Source organism: Pelobates fuscus, chromosome 1 (genome assembly GCF_036172605.1).
Source record: "Pelobates fuscus isolate aPelFus1 chromosome 1, aPelFus1.pri, whole genome shotgun sequence".
Taxonomy (NCBI): domain Eukaryota; kingdom Metazoa; phylum Chordata; class Amphibia; order Anura; family Pelobatidae; genus Pelobates; species Pelobates fuscus.
In genome coordinates, this window is record NC_086317.1 from 373,065,966 (window position 1) to 373,088,755 (window position 22,790).

Below are 22,790 nucleotides of genomic sequence, written 5' to 3' on the forward strand. Positions count from 1 at the left end.
AGTGTGTCTGTTAGTGAGTGTGTCTGTTAGTGAGTGAGTCTGTTAGTGAGTGAGTCTGTTAGTGAGTGAGTCTGTTAGTGAGTGTGTGTCAGTGAATGTGTGTGTCTGTGTATTTAGAAGGCGGGGCAAGGTTTGGCGGGGCAGGTTTTGGCACGGGAGGGGTTGGGGGAGGGGCGGCGCCTGAGTTTTGTCATGCCTATGGCAGCACAAAACCAGGATACACCACTGCTCATTGGTCTCAATAGGACAATTCTTGATTTTAAGTTATTGCTAAAATGTCTTTCATGGGCTTGATCCGTCCATTTGCACATGGCCCCCTTGAGTGCTGCCATTTCTCAATTGCTTAACTTAAATTAAATATATATAAAATAATTTAAGCCATAATTTTTAACATATAATATTTTAACATAGCAACATTAAAGGGACACTACATCTTGGAAGTGATCACATTTGTAAGTCATTGTATAGATAATGCATTAAAGAAATTGCAAATTAAAAATACAAAAGATACACGTTTCAAAGTTGAATATGCAGGCAAGCAGCCTCAGCAGAGAGCAACAAACAAGAAGAAGCATACCAAACAACAACCAATCATTTTCCTCAAAGGCTCGGATATGATCCCTAACTTTTATTTTGGAAGGATTTATGGGATGTGTCATTCAGCCTCAGCAGCAGTTCCATTCAGACTAGATGACTGGAATTGCTGAACAATACGACTGCACTTGTCATCAGCCTAGGACCGCCAGACATGCATGCATTAGCATGGTGCTATGCTGCTTGCAATAGCTCTATAAAGGAACACAAACCTGTATTTCTAACACTTTAGTGTCCCTGTCCTTAGTTAGATAGGTGTGGTAAAAAGTTCCACGTTTTTGGTGGTTGTTTAAATAGAATTAGCTTCACTTTAAAGGTAAATGAAGCCAACTATATTAGATGAGATGAAACTCAACATTGTTAAGTATCATGTGATGTATGCCTGCAATTACCTGCTATTTTCACTTTAACTGATTTATATTTTGTTTGTGTGTTTTTGTTATACACAATGATTAATCTGATATTTACATGAAACACTTTTTTTTTTTTTTTTTTTTTTAAATATATGTGTATATATACCAAAATAAAGCAAGACAAACTCTGAAAATGTTGTAATAATTGTTTATAAACTTACTATAAACTGTGTCAGATTGCATTTTTGGGACACACCTCTCCATTAGTGGAGTTCTTTTAGATTTCGCCCTACCACCACCACCGCTTAGACCCATCATCATTTAAGACTTGTCCACTTATGACAGAAACAGGGCACCATTCTAGGCAAGTGAGAAACCGGAGAAGGAGGTACCAGACACCAGAGCCTGCTCTGCATAATGACAGTGATCAGACTCCCTCTCTTCTCCCCCTGTCAGAATGTTGCCAGGTATAAAGAACTTCCATCTGCACATGTGTAAATGGTAAGGCATGTCCAATGCACTTTTCCAGCATTCCTACGAATAGTACACCGATTGGTTTGATACGTGTCAACCCTGGAGTGGGTATGGATAGCATAAGAAAGAAGCAGCAGCAGCAAAATAATCATATTTACCTGCTTTTTACAGCATAAACAATGAGCCAATGGTCTCATTCAAAACTAAAGCTTTATGAATGAGACAGTTGTCTTACAGTGATGAATATCCTCTTTTAAAGATAACTTCTTCATACTGTGCTGGTGAAAATGCATGTATATATTTATTTTATGAGTGGACAGGAGGATACGTTTCAGGTAAGTAGAACGCCTGGAGTGTTGAAGGTCGGGATGACAATGTCAACTCAGCCTCTCATCTTTCCAAGGTTGATTAAACACGTTTGGTAATGTATACTCAAAGGGTTACTCTGCTTCTAGAAGTTGTCATGGTGGTAGAAGTCTGTATCTGCAGCATTTCAACTACCAAAGCCCTCCTCTACTCCCTATACCCTCTGTTATTATTATTTATGTTTTTAAAATCCTTCCATCTATGACAAGCCTTGCGTTATGGCTGCCATGACATCAACAGGAGCTGGATTTCAGGCAAGATTGAGGTTATTTTTACATTAATTTTAATGTTTATAGGGAGTGGGACCTTAAAATAATGAGCAATAACGCATTAGGAATAGAAAAATAAAAATAGGGTTATAGTAACCCTCTAGGGCTAATTTGGGTTAAATAATTCAATATTATTAATAGTACACTACATTATAATATTTTTCACAGCTGCATACTAAAATTATTTAAAATGTTTTTTAAAAGGAACACAAAAGAACGAATGTTGGGCCTACCTGGTGTTCATCATCCATGACATTGCTTGCAAACTCAAATACCAGTTCATTGGGTTGCACGGCTGTAGCCATCCTAAATCATTACCCTGTCCTCAGATCCTCATGAGAAGAAAGTGCACTTGAACTGGGATACTGCAAAGAAGAAAGATGATCTGCCAGTGCTTTATGGTGGAGCAGGACTAAGGGATACAAGGTCCAGCCAATGTCAAGAAATCTCCAGTCTTCTCAGAGTGAATTGTTTCTTCACACAGAACAGAAATTGATATTCTGTAGAGATACTCTTCATAGGACAATGGTGATCTGGAAAATAAAATGGATGAGAAAAAAAAAATAAGTCAGTTCAGTCACACAAAATAAGAACACTAAGTGTTTCATAACACTAGTTATTTCAGGGTATCACATCAAAAAAAAGAATTAGGTCAAAACAAACAGAAAATGTGAAATACGCAGTGAAAATGTATCTTTTCATTAACTCCAGAAGATAGCCATAGTCAATCTTGCTATGACAACAATCATTCGTCTCTTGTTTGGAGAATTCTATTGTAGTATTTTACTTGACAATATGATTTGGTTGTTGCTGGTATACCTGTAGAATATTTTTTGTGCATGGATCTAAAATACAGACACATCATCATAAAGGTGTAACAACAAAGCAAATTGACAAGAAATGGACTAACGAATGCAGATAAAACACTGTAAATTGTCAAATTTTTACCCTAACATTATTCGTCTCTGTTGTCTGCACTGTGAACTTATTCTTATCACAAGTACAAGCCTGTGAACTACAGGAAGGAAGCTGCAATGACCACGTCATGGCAAATGAGAACATGCAAAGATCTCTACACCACAACCCTCCACCCCAGACACACAGGAAAAGTGTAAGAACTGAAACAGCTGTAATGCTCAGAGAGCTGTTTTGGGTCCACAAGAGGCTGTGTCCTGACCGCTGATGCAGGAATAAATATTTAACATCAGTGCTACCAGAATTGTAAGCAGTAGGAGTATTTGCCTTTAGCAATACTTTGCTTACAGCATGTAACTAAAGCTTATTATAAATGCCAGAACCATAACTACTCACCAGTGCTGCCTATCTGTTTAATAGCACAGGCACAAAAGCTATAAACCTATAATGTAATCCTGTACAATACAAACATTATTTAGGGAACCTGGACACATTAAATGTATACTTAGGACCTCTGAAAGCACACAGATAATTCTGCTGTACAATGTGTGAAATATCCATTATATCATCCTTTTCAGAATGATTAATTCTCTCACTGGCTCAAACTCTGAATATTTTTCTTTACATTACTCAAGAATTTACATTGCTATACAAGAAGGTTATTCTGCCTCATATGTTGGAATCAAACATAAATTATATTCACATTCAGCTCAATTTGATAGCATGCAATGGTAAGCATTACTCACAACTCATCTCATGATGCTAATATTAAGGGAATGTGTGTTATTGGCACAGTTTGTACATTCTAGAAACGGTTCAATTGCTACATAAGCTACACAATGTACAGATTTCTCTTATGAAGCTACCCCCTAATTTCACAACACACAGCATCCCACAATGCAGTGCGCCTACTTCATTTGAAGCACTTTGCTTCCATGTTTGTATTTCTGGGCCCATAACATTATGAAACCAAACACATGGTAGTTAAAGGGACACTATAGTCACCAGAACAACTACAGCTTATTGAATTTGTTCTGGTGAGTAGAATCATTACCTTCAGGCTTTTTGCTGTAAACACTGTCTTTTCAGAAAAAAATGCAGTGTTTACATTACAGCATAGTGATAACTTCACTGGCCACTCCTCAGATAGCTATTAGAGATCCTTCCTGGGTCATGACTGCCTAAAATGCATCCAAACATTCAGTGTCTCCTCCCTCTGCATGCAGACACTGAACTTTCCTCATAGAGATTAATTGATTCAATTCATCTCCACGAGGAGATGCTGATTGGCCAGGGCTGTGTTTGAATCATGCTGGCTCTGCCCCTGATCTGCCTCTTTGTCAGTCTCAGCCAATCCTATGGGGAAGCACTGTGATTGGATCATGCCACCAATTCTAATAATGTCAGCAGAATGCTTGTTTTTCTGAGTCTAACAGCACAGTTTCAGGCTAGAATACAGTAAGATTTTGCTATATTTATGGAGGCATGAGGGGCCCCCGGGGGGCTAGTTGGTGGTGTTAACACTATAGAGTCAGAAATACATGTTTGTGTTCCTGACCCTACAGTGATCATTTAAGCAATTTTTTTTCTATTTAAAGCGGAATTGTCACTTTGCAGGTTTTGCTTTTAAATTATTATTTTTTTATGTAAATATAAGCTTTGTATTGTATTATAGATGACAAAAGGGTACAGAGAGGAGTGAACTGGAAAGACCTGCAGGTCCCTATCGCTCCAAGGAGATATTACAATTAGCATCAGGAGTGGAAAAGCAAGAAAGAGAACATTGGCAACAACAAAGTATCTCTCATAAAATTAGCAGTAGGATGTCCAAACAAGTCAACAGCATGCGAATAAATAAACAGTAACAATAAACAGTACCATTATTTTAGAGAGACGACCTGACTACACCCACCCGGCTCCCAGGCCCACAGCATGGGAGGATAGGTTAGAGGATATTTAATTATTTATTTTTTTACCTTCTATTTGTCTATTTTTTTTCCATTTTAATTCACATCATTTTTTTTAGTTATGCATGTATGATCTGTGGCAATTTTTGGCAATAGATGGAGCTTAAGTACACTCCCATGTCAGTTGCCAAGTCGATTTACCCACAATCCATCAATGAAGAGAATTACACAGAAGAGCAAACTGCAGACATTATGGACGGAGAACAAAATGGAAGCATCGGAATATTGAGATCCAGTACAAGCAAGAAAACCTAATAATTATAAAACAAATAACTGGTATAAGAAAAGGAATAATTTAAGAAAAAGAAAAAAAAAACATGACAGTGCTGCTTTCATGTGGAACAACATGTAAGGGGTGCTGCAATTGTTTGTGTTGCAGCATTTATAGCAAGGATTAATGCAGTGCACAGGGATTGAAACTTTGCAGCAGTATTTCTGTAGGAACTGCAAAGACAAGACTTTAAAGATCTTAAAGTCTTAAAGATCTCCTGAATGCACTTTATAGAACATAAAATTTCACTAGAAATCAGGGATGTGCAATTTTGTTCAATTCCATCTGTGAAGCCTGCTGTCTGTCTGTCTGTGGGTGTGTGCTTTACGCCTTGTGCGTATGCAAAGATCAGCATTCTGTCATCCATTCCATTTCCTGAAGCTGAACCAAAAATCAGAATAGGACACTCCGGCAGAGGTCAGTAATTCATTCAAGCAAAACATTTGATTGATGGATTTTGAATTATTAGCTATGTAATTAAATTGGAATCTTGCTTAAATTAACACTATAGGCACCCAGACCACTTCAGCTCATTAAAGTGGTCTTGGTGCATTGTCTTAAGTCCTTTAACCATGCAAAGGTAATTATTGCAATTTTTAAGAAAAAAAGCTTTCTTATGGAGAAATTTTAATGTGAGTGCGGCCACATCTGCGCATGCACACTAGGTCTCCCCCGTCTGAGAAAAATCACAGCCGTGGTAAGTGACAAAAGGGTTTTTTAACTCCGCGAGGGAGGCGGAAGCTATAGTGCCTGGAAAAAAAGCACAGTCTACCTACTTTGTATTATGCAAAGGCATAATTTTTAGATGGTCCATTCCAAAACCTATGTATGTATATATGTATCTAACTATCCAATCCAATATTCCATTTAGTGTGTTATTTTTCAGACTGAGAATGATGAATGGGTCTAACACTGCATCAAATAGCAATAAAGTTATATACTGCAAGTTATTAGGTTCCTTATTCATGTATACATGTTCCCCTTCTCTTATGTCTCCTCAAAACGTTCTCCTGTTCATGTACTTCATAAATGATAAAACAAACAGTGTTAACTTTGTTAGTAACAATAAAAAATATTGTGCTTGTTTTACAGTGAATCTTCAACTACATAAACCGCCATCAGGAGGTCATGAAGACATAACAATTCTCCACATTTCCACTCCTCTAGCTTAGCTACTTGGTGGTGATCTGGGTTGATATGAAAGATTAGTCTGTCTTTAATTAGATGAGCTTGTGTCTGAAACAAGGTGGATTTCAACTGCAGCATTTAATTATCCATTTACAGCTTGGAAAGAACGGGACGTATTTACCTGGTTTTACCACATGTAGTTTCAAAAGCCTTCTAGCATGCTGCTCAACATGATGTTTGAATATCATCTCAGAGTTAAACTTATTTACATGTTGCAAATAAAACCAGCATGTTTTTTTACAATTTGTTGCCAAGTGTTTGTCTAGATGCTGTTTTTGGCACGGTGTTACAAAAATTTGTACCACATTGTACATGACTCCTATGACCTCAATCATCTCCACCTTTTGGGTAGGCATCTAACCCATCATAATTCTTTTTCTTTTGGCACAGTAATAAAAAATAACATATAAAGATTTAAAGGTACACTCTAGTCCCCTAAAAAACTTAAGCTTGCTGAAGTCTGCAAGGGATTAACTGCATTTTCGTTTTCAATGCTTGTCTATGAAAAGCACTGTCTGTATCCCAATCCTTCTACACAAGAAGCATCTGATTGCACACAAATCAGCAGTTATGATGCCTCCACAAGAATGTAATGTAAACACTGCATTTTCTCTGAAAACAGTGTTTACTGCAAAAAGCCTGAAGGGAATGATTATACTCACCAAAACAAAAACAATTAGCTGTATATTGTTCTGGTGACTCTATTGTCCTTTTAATATGGAGATAGAGCAATACATAAGAGTATTTTACCCAACCAGTTCTGAATCAAACGCTGAATGCGTATCTACAACTGTCAAAATTGTTCACTATATGTGGAATTATGCAAAATAAACAAGAGAATTACATTTTTTTCCCCAAAACATTTTATTTTTTGAATGACATAAAATGACATAATGGGTGTCAGGGGTTACAGTGGAGAACATCCTAATTAAGCAGCATATAAGACAAATTCTTAATTAAAAATAACATTGTCCATTCCAAATAACCCATGAAGGATCTGCAAAGAGTACCAGTTAGTGCACTGAAATGTTTTGTAAATAAAAGCCTTGTGGTGGGGATCCTAAATTTGGTGGGCTCATCCAAATCCCTGAAATGTGGAGAGAATTGGGCTGATTTATTTTGCAGGGGGCTGTTCCCTGATAAATACATTCTGGTCTGAAATTCAAGCCTATATTGAGTCCTTGTTAAAGGGAAACTCCAGTGCCAGAAAAACGATCCGTTTTTCTGGCACTGGAGGGTCCCTCTCCCTCCCACCCACCAATCCCCGGTTACTGAAGGGGTGAAAACCCCTTCAGTCACTTACCTGGGACAGCGGCGATGTCCCTTGCCGCTGTCTCCGCCTCCGCGACGCTCCTCCTAATGATTACGTCGGCCGGTGGGCGAGACTAATCTCGCTCACCGGCCGAGGAGACCTAATGCGCATGCGCGGAAATGCAGCGCATGCGCATTACGTCTCCCCATAGGAAAGCATTGAAAAATCATTTCAATGCTTTCCTATGGGGTTTTGAGTGACGCTGGAGGTCCTCACGAGGACGTCCAGCGACGCTCTAGCACAGGAAACCTGTGCTAGAACCCAGGAAGTGACCTCTAGTGGCTGTCTAATAGACAGCCACTAGAGGTGGAGTTAACCCTGCAATGTAAATATTGCAGTTTATGAAAAACTGCAATAATTACACTTGCAGGGTAAAGGGTAGTGGGAGTTGGCACCCAGACCACTCCAATGAGCAGAAGTGGTCTGGGTGCCTGGAGTGTCCCTTTAAAGACTAATAAAGAATAAAGTCTATTCTTTTTAAAGAATAAAGTCTAGTTTTTGTATTTTTCCCAATAGTACCCCCTAAATTCATTCAAATGTTCTTGGCGTCAAAGAATATCTCAGTTAGTTCTTAGGATCACTATATTTAGAATTACAAAATGTTATGCCAAAATAGGCAGTTCTCCAATTATTCAGTTCAGTTTTCCAGGCTTTGTAAATTTACCCTAGAGTTCATATTTCCCTGGTCAGTTCTAGACAAATCCCAGTTTATGCTACAATCTTGTTATGACAAAGTTATTACAGAAAATGCTGCTATACAAATGTAACAGACATCATGCCATTACTCACAAACTCGCATACGAAATATCAGCAGACACAGAAGTTATCTACAGATTAAGATGGTGCAAGCACATTGTCACTGCTTGACTAAAAAACAAACAGACCTGTGACTACTTATCTCTGTGGTTCATGCAGTAAGCAAGCAGCAAGGACAAAATGTCATACTCGAAGAAATTCCGTATTAATCAGCATGCATTTATGTGCATGACCATTTCTGAATATTCACTGGCACAATGATTGCCAACCTTGGTACACTAGAAGTTTCATCTGTGGTGCCTTGCGACTGGCTGAGCATCATGGGAAATATATTCCAGTAACATTGTCAGCGGATGTGTGTGCCAGGTTCTAAAAACACTACAGGGAAATGTGCTGTAGCTTATTATTTAACCATTTAGTTACCATAAATAACACTTTACCATCATCAACATCTCGTCCCTAAAACCGTTATGGCAGAATGGATGGCAGAAACTAGAACCTCATACAGGGTGTTTAACAGCATTTTGACACCTAATTTAACCATTGCATCACCAACAAAATGTTCAAGTATTTTGTTTACTTTACGGTGGGGAAATTCACAGAACATGTAAATTCTTCCACTTAAAATACAACTGGATTGTATTCTGCTACTGCACCAGAGTGCAGCAACAACCCCACTGCAGAGACTTGCCATTTGTTTGAGAAGTTATAGGACCAAATTACAATCGTGAACATTTAATTATTTTTACATTTACACTTTTCAACCAATTACTGTGCCCTTGTCATCTAAGGAACAAAATAGTAGCTCCTAACTTATCATAGCGCAGAGATTCAGTCAATCACAGGAAAGTACGGTTTTCAGAAGGGCTCCTGTATTCAGACAGGCTTATCGGAGAAGATCATTTGGTTGCTCTCAGTATTGACTGTTCAGTTATGCTGGTGTATTGCGCAGTTTACATTTCCCCCCCCTTTTTTAAATCCTTCCTTATTTGCTGGAATTTCAAAATGATGATGCATTCTTTTAACATTAGCTAAATAGGCGTATAATCAAACCAATATGTACTGTACATTTATTGCAGTAAATTTGAATTCTAGGATGCATCCCTTCAAAGGTATAACATTTTAAACACTAACTGGGTTGGTTATTCACTAAAGTGGGAATTCCAAGTGAAGTTCAAATGTGAGTGAAACTATAGTGCTAGGAATACATATCTGGATTAACAGCATACTTCCCTCTGTAATAAACCCTTACAGTACTTGCTAGATTCCAACCCCAATGTCCCTTGGCGCTTGGCCGGCGCTCCGCCTCCTCAGTCACTCATGAGTGCTATAGGCCCTTAATCCTTTCCTATGGGGAAAGAGCTGACCAAAAGTCGCCTAACAAACAGGAACTGCCGCTACTGGCTCTCTGATCTACAGCCACTAGAGGCAGTCCTAGTCCTGCAAGGTAATTATTGCCATTTCTCAAGAACTGAAATAATTACAATTGCAGTGTTAAAGGGATAACGGAACTGCACCCAGACAACTACCATGAGCTGAAGTGGCCCGGGTGCCTATAGTGTCCCTTTAAGTCTGTTGCCCAATTTTCGTGTGCTTTTGTTGTTTTTTTTAATGTGGTTTTGGTTTATTTGTTGTACAAATACAATCAGTGTAACATCTAGAATTAGGAGGAGAAATACAGAGAACATAACCATTAGTTGACTGAAACATCTGTGGGTAGTGCACCCTCCGTTACTTTTGGGCTTAGGATTCGTCGCTGTTACCCCGGTTTCTGCCCGCCGGATCCATTTTTTTTTAAATTTTAATATTATTTACCTTTTTTTTTTTCGTCCCCCCTCCCTGCTTGATACATGGCAGGGAGGGGGGCTCTCACTCCCTGGTGGTCCTGTGGATGGGCTGTGTAGGAGGGGGGCTGGTAGGAAGCTGTTACTTACCTCTCCTGCAGCTCCTGTCAGCTCCCTTCTCCTCCGCGCCGGTCCGGTCAGCTCCCTCTGCAAGTCCCAGTGTAAGACTCGCGGCCGCGCGAAAGTTGCCACGGTAACCCGTGGCAACGCTCTGAACCCGCGGCTCTCGCGAGACTTACACTGTGAGCTGACAGGGGAGCTGACCAGACCGGCGCAGAAGAGAAGGGAGCTGACAGGAGCTGCAAGAGAGGTAAGTAAACGCTTCCTGCCAGCCCCCCTCCTACACAGCCCCTTGTCTGTATTATGGCAATGTAAATTGCCATAATACAGACATTGACTCGAGTATAAGTCGAGTTGGGGTTTTTCAGCACAAAAAATGTGCCGAAAAACTCGACTTATACTCGAGTATATACGGTAATTATTACAGTTTATAAAAACTGCAATAATTATACTGGCATTGTTAAGAGTTGGGGGAGTCGACACCCAGACCACTCCAATGGGCAGAAGTGGTCTGGGTGCCTGGAGTGTCCCTTTAAGTGCAGGACTAGTTCATTGGCTGAGAGCATTAGCAGAGTACACTCAGCCAATGAGTGCATATCTGGGCTTAATTCAGTGCAGAAGCTTCCTGCTGTAAACAAGATAGTAGTGGCAATCATGGCTGTCAAACCATGCTCAAGTGGACTGTAGTGGCTACGGTGCTTGGAATGTTCATTTAAGCAATAAGCAACAAAGTAGAAAGCGTTTGTTAGCAGGTTGGATAATAGTGAAGATTGTAGTCCTGCAGTAGCTTCAGTGATAGTGTGAGTTGCAGTCCAACAGGAGCTTAAGTGGGAAATATTCTGGATTAGGAAAGAGAAGGGTCCTAGAAGGAATATAGCAATTTTCTAATTATAATTCTCTCTTTTTTTTTTTTTTTTACAATAAACATAGTTTAGAGAGTAACAAAACAGATTGAATTAATCACAATAAGTCAACAGGTTACAGATCACCCTCGCCCCACTAAAGGGCACCTTAGGTAAAGTGAACTACAGAATGTATCTAACCTCTGTCATTTTAATGGCTTTAGCTTTGAGTAACATCTGCTGTCAATTGATTCTATTAAAATGTATTCCAGCCTTCCTGCACATAGTTTGTAACTGGAATAAATCCCCCAACTTGTACACAATCTCTTTAGTATCTAGTTTATGCCTAAAATGTTGGTTTTTGGTTTTAACTTCAGTCCAACGCATACCAAAATATTACATTTTTAGTTTTCTCCCTCTTTCCCCCCATAATACAAATTCATGGGAGACTCCCAAAAGACTTGTCTTCAAGGCACTAGGACACCGCTGTAGTCCAGGACACCCTCTACATCATGTGGAGTGGTCATTAAAGGGTTACACCAACCACTTCAGTGATTTATAGGCATGGTGGTAGGAGTCACCTTAAAACACTGCACATAGTTAGATATTTGTAATTGTGTGCTGGATGCTAGTTGCACCCCCAGCAAAAAGGACACTGGTAGCCCAGAACTGTGCTGCCCATAGGGCACATTACACAGGAAAGACCCTTCTCCCACCAAATAGGGTTGGCGTAACCCTTTAATCCTCAGGGAGCTACTTTAAAGTGGAATTGTCACTTCTGCAAATTGGTTTCTCCATCTTAGCTCCTTCTCAATCATGGTTATAAACTCTGTCTTTTGCACATGACAGTCAGCACTGACCTAGGAAGCTCTTCTAGTGGCCATCTGAGTGATTGACACTGGAGGTGTTCCTAGGCAGTAATGTAAACAATGTAAACACTGTCCCTTCGCTGAAAAGGGCAGTGTTTACAAAAAAAAAAAAAAGTCTGCAGGGATAGGCTATACTCATCAGAACCACAACATTAAGCTGTAGTTGTTCTGGTAACAATAGAGCCCCTTTAATATGAGATTAAAATAAAAAAGGAGCAAATAAAAAATAAAAGAAGAGGTTACCAGAAGTTAAAGGTGATTTCCAATGTGTAAATTCCAGAAACGTGACAGTTCCCTTTAAGCAACCTAATCAGGATAGATGGGTCTTTATCACATACATCATGACTTGTGGGAACAATTACAGAGAAAGTGAGAATGGTAGTTTGAAGCTAGTTTTGTTTTAGATTGAGACCCCCCTTGGAGCCCTACGTTCTGTTTCTGTGTTGTGTGTAGCGGCTAAGTGCTGTGTGTAGCAGTGGAGAGATGTGTGTGTGTGGCGGTTGAGAAGTGTGTGCTCCCCTCCTGCTTACCTTTTTCTGGTTGGTCGGGTGGTGGAACATTGTGGTCTGCACCAATATTAGGTACTGAACCATGAGGGAGCTCTTAAAGAGGTCTACACTCAATATTGGTGCAGACCACAATGTAATGGGTTACTGACACTTCCAAAAAGTAAGGCAGCTTCTGCCAATCAGCAGTAAAAGCATAATCACTCATATTTCTTGCAGGAGACTAGACTTTGTGCCGTCATAAATCTACCATGAGCAGTGCAAGGGTTGAACTGACGACAGTCTTTAGTATGTTATAAACTCCCCTAAAACCTTGCAATAGATGAAGCAGTAGGAGAGGTGGTAAAGTTTGGAAAAACAGAACATGTAGCTTTAGTTCATATTTCTTTGAAGCTTAAATAGTTCACACTATGGAAAACTAACAGACAGCATCCATGGATATCATATATTAAAGGATCACTATAGTGCAAGGAAAACAAACTTTTTGCTAGCACTATATAAACCTCATAGCCATTGGAGGTAACTAAAAAAACATTTGTTTAAAAATACATAGAGATTAAGGAGAGAGCGCAGGTAACTTGTTTTTCTTTGGTTTTTACTATATATTGGGGCTGATGTGTACTGTATTCATTGCAGCCGCCCAGTGATGGGAGTGAGCGCAGGACTTATCTTTCTGCATTTGTATCCATTTTTTGTATCACTCAGCCTTGTTACAATGCAGCCGCCCATCCCATGTGTTCCCTATTAAGGGTTAATAATATATAAGGGTGTATATAAAAAATACCCCTTTCTGTCTCAGTAAAGATTTTTGCCAGAGGCTCAAGGAAGCAAGGTGAATGTTAGAGTTAGGACCCACCTAGGGGGGGGGGGTCTGCCTTGACGTCGGCAGGTGGGCTCATCCTCTAATGGCCATTGGAGGTAACTAAAAAAACTAAATTTGTTTAAAAATACATAGGGATTAAGGAAAGAGCGCAGGTAACTTGTTTTTCTTTGGTTTTTAAGAGGGAGGAAGGCTTGCCAGACAGATGGGACCTGGGAACAATCACATACACTTTTTTTTTATTATTATTATATCTCTAACATGTTCCTATTTATGAGAGACCGTCTCTATTTTGGGCCCAAATCCCTTTTTTCAATGAGCTCCATATTGTTGGTGTGTGAGTATATTACAGAACTTCACAGCAAGATGATATTTCCAGTAATGTGTCTTTAAACTACAATAACTGTGTTTAGAAATCAGTCTGTGTACATTGTTATTGTTCCTAATTTAACTGCATAAATTGTTATTAGGAAGTCACCTAAAAATTCGGAGCAATACACCTCCACTCACACCCCTAAAATTAAAGTGTTCCTCTTTGTACATCTGAAATGTGGGGAGGCGTGCCAATGTAGAACCATTATGGAACATAGTCATTGGTACACCCTTCATAAACATTTTCTTGTTCATCTAAGGTGTCCGACATCGTTTTTAAATTTCTTCTCCCAATGCTCCCTGCTCTGAAGCAAACCTGAAACATTATTATAGGGAAGGGATTACCAAACCATTGCAGAACTGTAACGTCCATGATGCTCTGGCACCATTAAGTCTTCGGTTTTCCTTTACCAAGTGTGGATTGATGCACTCCTCTCCATCACACAATGCATCAAGCTAAAGGTCTATTATTATAGCAGCATCTTAACAACTGTGCTTACCCGCTCCTGATCCCTTAACCACAGGATATAATTCATAATAATAGTATTACTTTGAAGGCGTTGCTCTTCTTCATAATGATCATTAAAGTTTGCTAATGATATAGGTGTCATTTTATTAAATTAGGTGCCCTACTCACTTGGAGTGTGATTATAGAGAGGTTTAGCAGGTATGACATTGTGATATTATTAAGACAGTCACAAACATTCAAGGCTTTAACTACTCCTGTGACACAATCACTTAAAAAAAGAGACTGGATAGTGAAACAACACAGAAAGAAAAAAACACAACACATCACAAGATGCATTCATAGTCTCAAACAGCAGAGCAGTGCATGAAGGACTAATATAAAGTAATCAAGCTTACTCTGCACAGCTCTAAATATAATACTGTACAGACTCCAGCAACAAAGATGCTTTGCAGGTCTCCCACCTCAGGCAGCTAACTGTTTGATTCCCTCTTCCAAGAATTAACCTTGCTCCAGGATTGGACAAAGGTTGCTAAAGTAGATATATATTAATGGAGAGTCTACCAGAAAGCCATTCCTGCATTTCTCTCCATCTTTGACCACACCCCATCACCTCCTGCCTGTCTGTAAATTTGCAGAATCACGACCCACAATCCATTGCTTCAACCCCAGAGTGCATCAATCCATATTATAGCTCACATAATAGGTCACTGAATCAAGATTATAATTTACTGTACCAACCTACAGAATATGCTTCAGTAAAGAATCTGACCTGAATGAAAGTGTTGCTAACCCACAGCTTTGTTTTAGGACTATGTAGGATTGAAACTGCACTAGTCAACAAAGACACAGCTACCCTTCACACAAAACTTCACAATAGTACAGTAAGAAAAATAATTTAAAAAGGCAAATCGGCTGCATTCAAGTATCACATGAGAGTACTATATTCAAACGTTGATGCTATATTCCCCCGATTCGATGTAATAGTATGCAATACAAAGTAAGCCTTAAAAATGTATGTGTTCTGTATATATGTTAATATATATATATATATATATATATATATATATATATATATATTATATATGAAGAATTGATGTGCATCTATGCAGACCAATCAAGAATAAATAAGTAATAAGGCAATAAGTGGTCTTTGCAGTTTGTGGTTTATAATAGCTATCTTGTACTAAACTGCATGTGACGTCAAGGATTTCATACAAATATTAAAGGGACACTATAGTCACCAGAACAACTACAGCGTATTGCATTTGTTTTGGTGAGTATAATCATTCCCTTCAGGCTTTTTGCAGTAAACACTGTTTTCAGAGAAGATGCAGTGTTTACATTACAGCCTAGTGATAACTTCACTGGTCACTCCTTAGATGGCTGCTAGAGCTGCTTCCTATTTCAGTCTTGCCTAGTTTGAATCACAACTTTCAGTGTCTCCTCCCTCTGTATGCAGACACTGAACTTTCCTCATAGAGATTAATCGATTCAATTAATCTCTATGAGGAGATGCTGATTGGCCAGGGCTGTGTTTGAATTGTGCTGGCTCTGCCCCTGATCTGCCTCCTTGACAGTCTCAGCCAATCCTATGGGGAAGCATTGTGACTGGCTGAGGACAAAACTTCTGCTGATGTCAGCAGGAAGATTGCTGTTCTGAGGCAAACAGGGACAAAACCAGCAGCTTCAGGCTTGAACACAAGTAAGATATTACTATATTTAGGGAGGCAAGAAGGAGCCTGGGAGAATAAATCATGGTTTTAACACTATGGGGTCAGAAATATATGTTTGTGTTCCTGACCCTATAGTGCTCCTTTAAAGTCAGATAAATAATGATAATAATAATGCTAGTCTGGAGATTAGTGAGGTGATGACCAATAAATGTGATTAATTAAAAAGGGACACTATAGTCACCAAAACAACTACAGCTTATTGAATTTGTTCCGGTGAGTAGAATCATTACCTTCAGGCTTTTTGCTGTAAACATGGTCTTTTCAGCCCAGGGGGGGGGGGGGGGGGGGGGGGGCTAGATGGTGGTTTTAACACTATAGGGTCAGGAATGTAAGTTTATGTTCCTGACCCTGTAGTGTTCCTTTAACTTTTATTGCCAGGTGCAAGCTAATCTACCTATGGCAACTCTATTCAAAAGTCACCAATGGGCCTATTTATTATTTGAAAAAATAAATAGATAGCATATATACATTGTAGTTTCGCAGATAGTTAAAATAAATATGTTCATATATAAATTATATTATAATACTATAATCTTAAATAATCATAAAAAATTCAAACTGAAAATGTACACAGAACCATGTTTACCCCTTGAACACATTGGATACATTTTATTTATTTATTTATTTTTAAATAAAAAAAATAAATAAAAAAATCACATACAGAGGATTAGGAAATGACCAAATGTGCGCTTCTCATGGAAATCATAAACAGGATGTATGGGATATTCATTAAGCCTTAAGTTGGTCTGAGATGATAACAGTCATAGAGACAGTAATTAGTTAATTAAAGAAGACTCCACAGGTAAATCCCAGATGGACTGATTGATTTGGATTCAAAGTCATTTGATTTGGAAAAATTGGGCAAAATATTTTTTGTGCAAGTCTGGGATTTAATCATTTCAAACCTGGGGCTGCTCAGGTGAGCTTTCCCACCTGAGGTTGGCAGGTTCGCTTAGCCCCTGAGACACTCCTGAATTCAGTGAAATAACAGAGCTCTGTTTGATGTAATTACTGAATTCTCCAAGTGGTCACACCCAGGGTTGGCTGAATGCGGACAAGTTGCCCCGAGCTGTGGCCTTCTGATTTGCCTGACAAAGCATATGTTTCTAATGATATACTGTACAAATTTGTGTTGCCTAACTGTGTTCCTAGCCCCCTGCATGCTTACACATAACGAAGATGCTGTATTTTTGCACATTCAAAGTGTTTTCTTTTCTCTCATTTTTTCACAGCATCACTGAAATAGTGTGGTTTAAAAGATATTTACTAAAGAACAGACTATGTACCGTTACTTTTAAAATTGCTAATATTAGTTCATCGTTTGATGTGAGAAAGATTGTGTGACAAATATAATGTGTTTTTCAGATTCTTAGACCCTCCGGTTTTAGGAAATACATAACCACACTGTTTGTTTTGTACAAAGCAAAAGAAACTAAATCTGAATAAATATACTCAAATGGAAATTCCCCTGTTAGCCTCTAATAACTTGTTTAAATCATTCTCTTTCCTATTTTTCACGAATATGACACAGCCAACATCTCTTCCAATTTGTGTTCTGTATGCATCCCATAAACTCCGTTACACATGGATAATTGAACTTGGACATGGATAATGTCAAATAAGCCCTATAGTCTGGTCGTTTCACTAGATAATTAATTTCCAAGGGGGATCAAAACTGTGAAAGAAGCAGCACAATGAAATGTAAATTGCTGCATTATCACCAAACTAGCGCATGCTGTGCCAATATAGTTTTATCGTTGTATTAAGATATATTAAATGGTTCAGGAGTTCACATTTTTAAAGTCAATGTGTCATGCTAGGTTCAAATAAATGTATAAATCGCTTCCAAAGTAACAAACATATAATTTAAATTGTATATTTAAGTGTTTTGGGAGCTGTTACGCACTACTTCTCCTTGTTACCGCGGTATCATTTCTGCATGGTCCATGGGCATTAAACTAAAGTAACACCCGTCCCTGCAGTCCTCCTTGCTCCCTCCCCCCGTAATGCCAGCACACCTGTGTCAGAAGGTCTCTCCATCTTAATATTATGTGGCAGAGTGAAGAACTGCCTGAGGTAGGGTTCTCCTGCTCAACCCGGTCATGCAAACCTTCTCCACAAACCACTTCTGGCATAGAGCTTTAATATAAAATATATACATTTATTGATATGTTTGCTATGACAATGTACAAATCAAATGTAATATTTCGTAATTTAATGGAATCGAACAAGGACAGGAACGTTTCAATATAGTTGACACCTACCTGCTGTAATACTCTTTAATGTGCATTTGAGCACTTTAAAACTACACATCCTAGCTTAAAGGGACACTATAGTCACCTGAACAACTTTAGCTTAATGAAGCAGTTTTGGTGTATAGAACATGCCCCTGCAGCCTCACTGCTCAATCCTTTTAGGAGTTAAATCCCTTTGTTTATGAACCCTAGTCACACCTCCCTGCATGTGACTTGCACAGCCTTCCATAAACACTTCCTGTAAAGAGAGCCCTATTTAGGCTTTCTGTATTGCAAGTTCTGTTTAATTAAGATTTTCTTATCCCCTGCTATGTTAATAGCCTCCTGTATGTGATTAAAGTTCAATTTAGAGATTGAGATACAATTATTTAAGGTAAATTACATCTGTTTGAAAGTGAAACCAGTTTTTTTTTTCATGCAGGCTCTGTCAATCATAGCCAGGGGAGGTGTGGCTAGGGCTGCATAAACAGAAACAAAGTGATTTAACTCCTAAATGACAGTGAATTGAGCAGTGAAATTGCAGGGGAATGACCTATACACTAAAACTGCTTTATTTAGCTAAAGTAATTTAGGTGACTATAGTGTTCCTTTAACCCAGACTAACATGTCATACAGTGCTACAGTGTAGCAAACGATTCTGAGTAGAAATAGTAAAAAGAGGGCCACCATGTTCAAATTTAAACTATTTCACCTCTGAAACCACTTTATACGTAAACACCTTCACAAACGCTCCCACGTATTTCAAGTTATGCAATATTTGAACAAGTGTTCTCAATAACATTTTGAAAGACATGGTAGTTATATTGGTTAAAGCCAAGTAAAGTATATAAAATAAAGATTGAATATTAATACACATTTTAAAGGAAATGGTCACATGTCTTTTGCACAAACCGAAAACTAAAAGTTAGCTATGGGTTGTGCTTTCTCTTTAAAGGAAACATTTAAAATAGTTGTATTTTATTGTTTTTTAAATTTGCCCCAGGTTGCCTGTAGCAGGCACAGCATATGATACAGATTAATTTAACCCATAGTGCTGTGGGACCAAACACTCCAAGAAAGCATGGTACCCCTGTAAGAGCTTCAAATGTTGTTTACAGAAGCAAAGAAATTGAGGTACTGTCACTAGCGGAGTGTGGCATTACATTAACATTTCAGTTACACAAACTGCTAGGCAAAACGAGTTTAGCTGATATTTTTATGGTTCTAGTAAGGAGACATCATAAATCACAAATAAAGCAAAGTATACAGTGTCTGTGTGCTCAATTGTATTCTCCCATGATTCACACAGCAGCTATGTGGGAAGAATTGTGGGATGTCAGGCTTGGCATTGTGGGATTTCACACAGTGGAATTTTGGATCTAAAACTCAAATACATTATGTAAAGATGATTTTACCTATACATTTATGGGCAACTTTCCTATAACATGGTTTATTTTTTTCTAACTTCCATAAAAGGTTACTCCAAGCCTGCTGTAGTGGGTTTTGCGTCCAGGAGTAGCCTAGTCCAGTTCCCCAGTAATGTGGCAAACCGCTTCGTAATGATTTCCCCTCATACGTGTGTCCTCGCCAGTCTCCAAGGCTCCCTGATTTCGTGGTGATTCACTTTCAGCTTCTGCAGAGCTGCTATTCAATTGCTAAGAACGTCAGCTGACCACTCTCATCTAAGGTCAGGCACACAGTGCAAAAACAAATTGCACAGAATTGACATAAATTAGCCTAGAACTTTCGTTTCGGGCTGGCTGATAACACCCCATGATGCTGCCGGACCTGGAGTTACATCTCTGGTAGCTAAGGGGTTAAACTCTGTATGTGCAGCACATACACAATCTAGGCAAAATGACTACTCCAAGCACCATAACCACATCAGTGGTTTGAAGTGATCTTTTAAGGTAGAGCTTGTTCATATAGTTATGGATGACAAGAACACTTTAGAAGACAAATGAAGAATAACATTGTAAAACATTGTGAAATACTAAAATACAGTCCCACTGAAAACAGAGACTACACTGCTCCAAGGTCAACTATACACAGTTCTATACAATATACACAGGGGGTTCCAAACAATGAACGCTGCAAATCGCTGCAGCTGGGTTTCTTAGAATAGGTTTTGGTGATAAACAAAATTAAATCCAACATTCTCTGAAAAGCAATGCACAGAAAAAGCACAATAGACTATACAGAGTGAAGAGTACACCCTAAACAAAACAAAAGTAATAGGACCATACATGTAATTCTACACCATTTGCAATTAGGTTTTCACTGCAATGAAAAACATACAATACTATAAACACATTAGAAAGGATTATTCAGTGGGACGCAGACTGAAGAATTTAGGATCAAGTGATATCATCACACCTCATCATACTGCACTATGATCTGCAAATTTTATTTAAAAAACAGGCACATAAAAGATAGCAATAACTATCTCCATTTAAGAGGTAAAGAGAAAAAAAAAATTCTCACAGGAAGACAATACCTAATAGATTTCTCAAAACAGTCCGAGATCCCTAAAGCAAATCACAATGCTAAAACCACAAAGCACAGTCTTAGAGGCACACGTCAATACAGGAGTTTTACTACCGCATGCAGCTAATGTGGGTTTAAAAAACATCCAGTATTTTTTTGTTTTCACAAACTAGCATTTATTCAACATAAGTTTAATATTTTGCTAATAGTTATTTATTTTGGTCTCCAAACCATGCATAACTGTATGGTTTTTGTTTGACAGGCCTCAGACCTTGTTGTCTCAAATAAAGCAAGAGATAAAATGTGGTCGTACCTTAGATTTAATTCATACTGAAGCAGGCTGATAGCAGATCACTGTCGGGGTAACATCTTCGTCCTTCATGCCTGTTTCCAGCAAGGACTGACAGCAATCAGCACAGTCACGGCCCTGGGAGGGCCGGCTGCAATTACCCACCAGGACCAGAAATTCCAGTTCTTTTACATTGCTGCCTGTTCTCCTAGGCTAGATAGCCCAGCCTACACAGTATCAGGTTACATGGAGTGAGCATTTGTAGCACCTTGCAAAACAAACATATCACATACCTGGATCTGTCTCTACCTGTTGACTTCATCGTTAACTCTTTCTTTCCCGGTTCCAAAACAAAAGCATACAAGTCTGTACACACAAGTATTTATGTGCATACATCAGTTAATAAACACAGTATTTGATTACCCTTTATGTATGAACCGTTGTCATGGTGTGTGGATAGAAAAAAGTCTGACAACGCAATTTTAAAACACACAAGAAAAAAAAGAAGAAAAAAAGGTAGTTTTTCTTAAATTCTTAACCCCTCAAGGACATAACTTTAGAAGTACAAGTCCAGCATGGACAATTTCCATCATGTGTTCTTAAGAGTAAAGGATTAATCTACTCAGTGATTTGAAGTGGTCATGGTTCCTGGAGTCTTTATGTGCGGCATCTCGCTATGAAACTCTACACCTATGAGGTTAACTCCTCTGCTACCAGATGTGTAGCTTCTGCATTGGCTAATGTCAATTCTATGGAACTATCACTGCACATAATGTCAGACATGTCAGGCAGAAAGTGGTCCGTTGATGTAGGGCCGGCCTTAGGCATTTTGACGCCCTGTGCGAAAAATCTTCACAGCACCCCCCCCTCCCCCCCGTCATCCATGTATGCTGTAATGTTTGTGTTGTCTGTGTATGTGATAGTAGGTGTGATGACTGTGTGTGATATGTATGCTATGTGTGATATTTGTAATGGGTGTATTAACAGTGTGTGATATGCGTGTATTGGTTGTATGTGATACACACACACACACACACACACACACACACACAGAGTCAGACGGCCATACACACACACAGGAAGACATCCACACACACACACAGGCAGACAGTCATACACACACACACACAGACACACAAAGGCAGACAGTCTCACACACACACACAGACACACAAAGGCAGACAGTCTCACATACACACACACAGACACACACAGGCAGACAGTCAGTCATACACACAGACACAGACAGTAATACACACACACACACACACACACACAGAGGCAGACAGTAATACACACAGACACACACAGAGGCAGACAGTCATACACACAGACACACACAGAGGCAGAAAGTCATACACACAGACACACACAGTCACACACACAGTCATACACACACACGCAAACAGTCATACACACAGACACACACAGGCAGACAGCCATACACACAGAGGCAGTCATACACACAATCACACACACAGAGGTAGACAGTCATACACACAGAGGCAGACAGTCATACACACAGAGGCAGACAGTCATACACACAGAGGCAGACAGTCATACACACAGAGGCAGACAGTCATACACACAGACACACACACAGAGGCAGACAGTAATACACACAGACACACAGTGGCAGACAGTAATACACACAGACACACAGTGGCAGACAGTAATACACACAGACACACAGTGGCAGACAGTCATATACACACACACACACAGGCAGACAGTCTCACACACACAGACACACACAGGCAGACAGTCAGTCATACACACAGACACAGACAGTAATACACA

The 22,790-nt window shown here is 39.1% G+C and overlaps 1 protein-coding gene across 2 annotated transcripts in view; it reads right to left on the reverse strand.

The window, feature by feature from the left end:
• ELF1 (E74 like ETS transcription factor 1) overlaps nucleotides 1-22,790 on the reverse strand; it is a 92,996-nt gene that overhangs the window by 27,878 nt on the left and 42,328 nt on the right. Inside the window, exons 1-2 of one of the 2 annotated variants that reach the window (XM_063425959.1) lie at nucleotides 21,015-21,139; nucleotides 2,290-2,589 (exon numbers count right to left, since the gene is read on the reverse strand). In XM_063425959.1, coding sequence (XP_063282029.1) covers nucleotides 2,290-2,361 — 72 coding nt within the window. In that variant the 5' untranslated portion in view covers nucleotides 2,362-2,589; nucleotides 21,015-21,139. Of the gene's footprint in view, nucleotides 1-2,289; nucleotides 2,590-21,014; nucleotides 21,140-22,790 lie in introns of those variants that run through there. The other variant, XM_063425958.1, reaches the window with a different exon arrangement.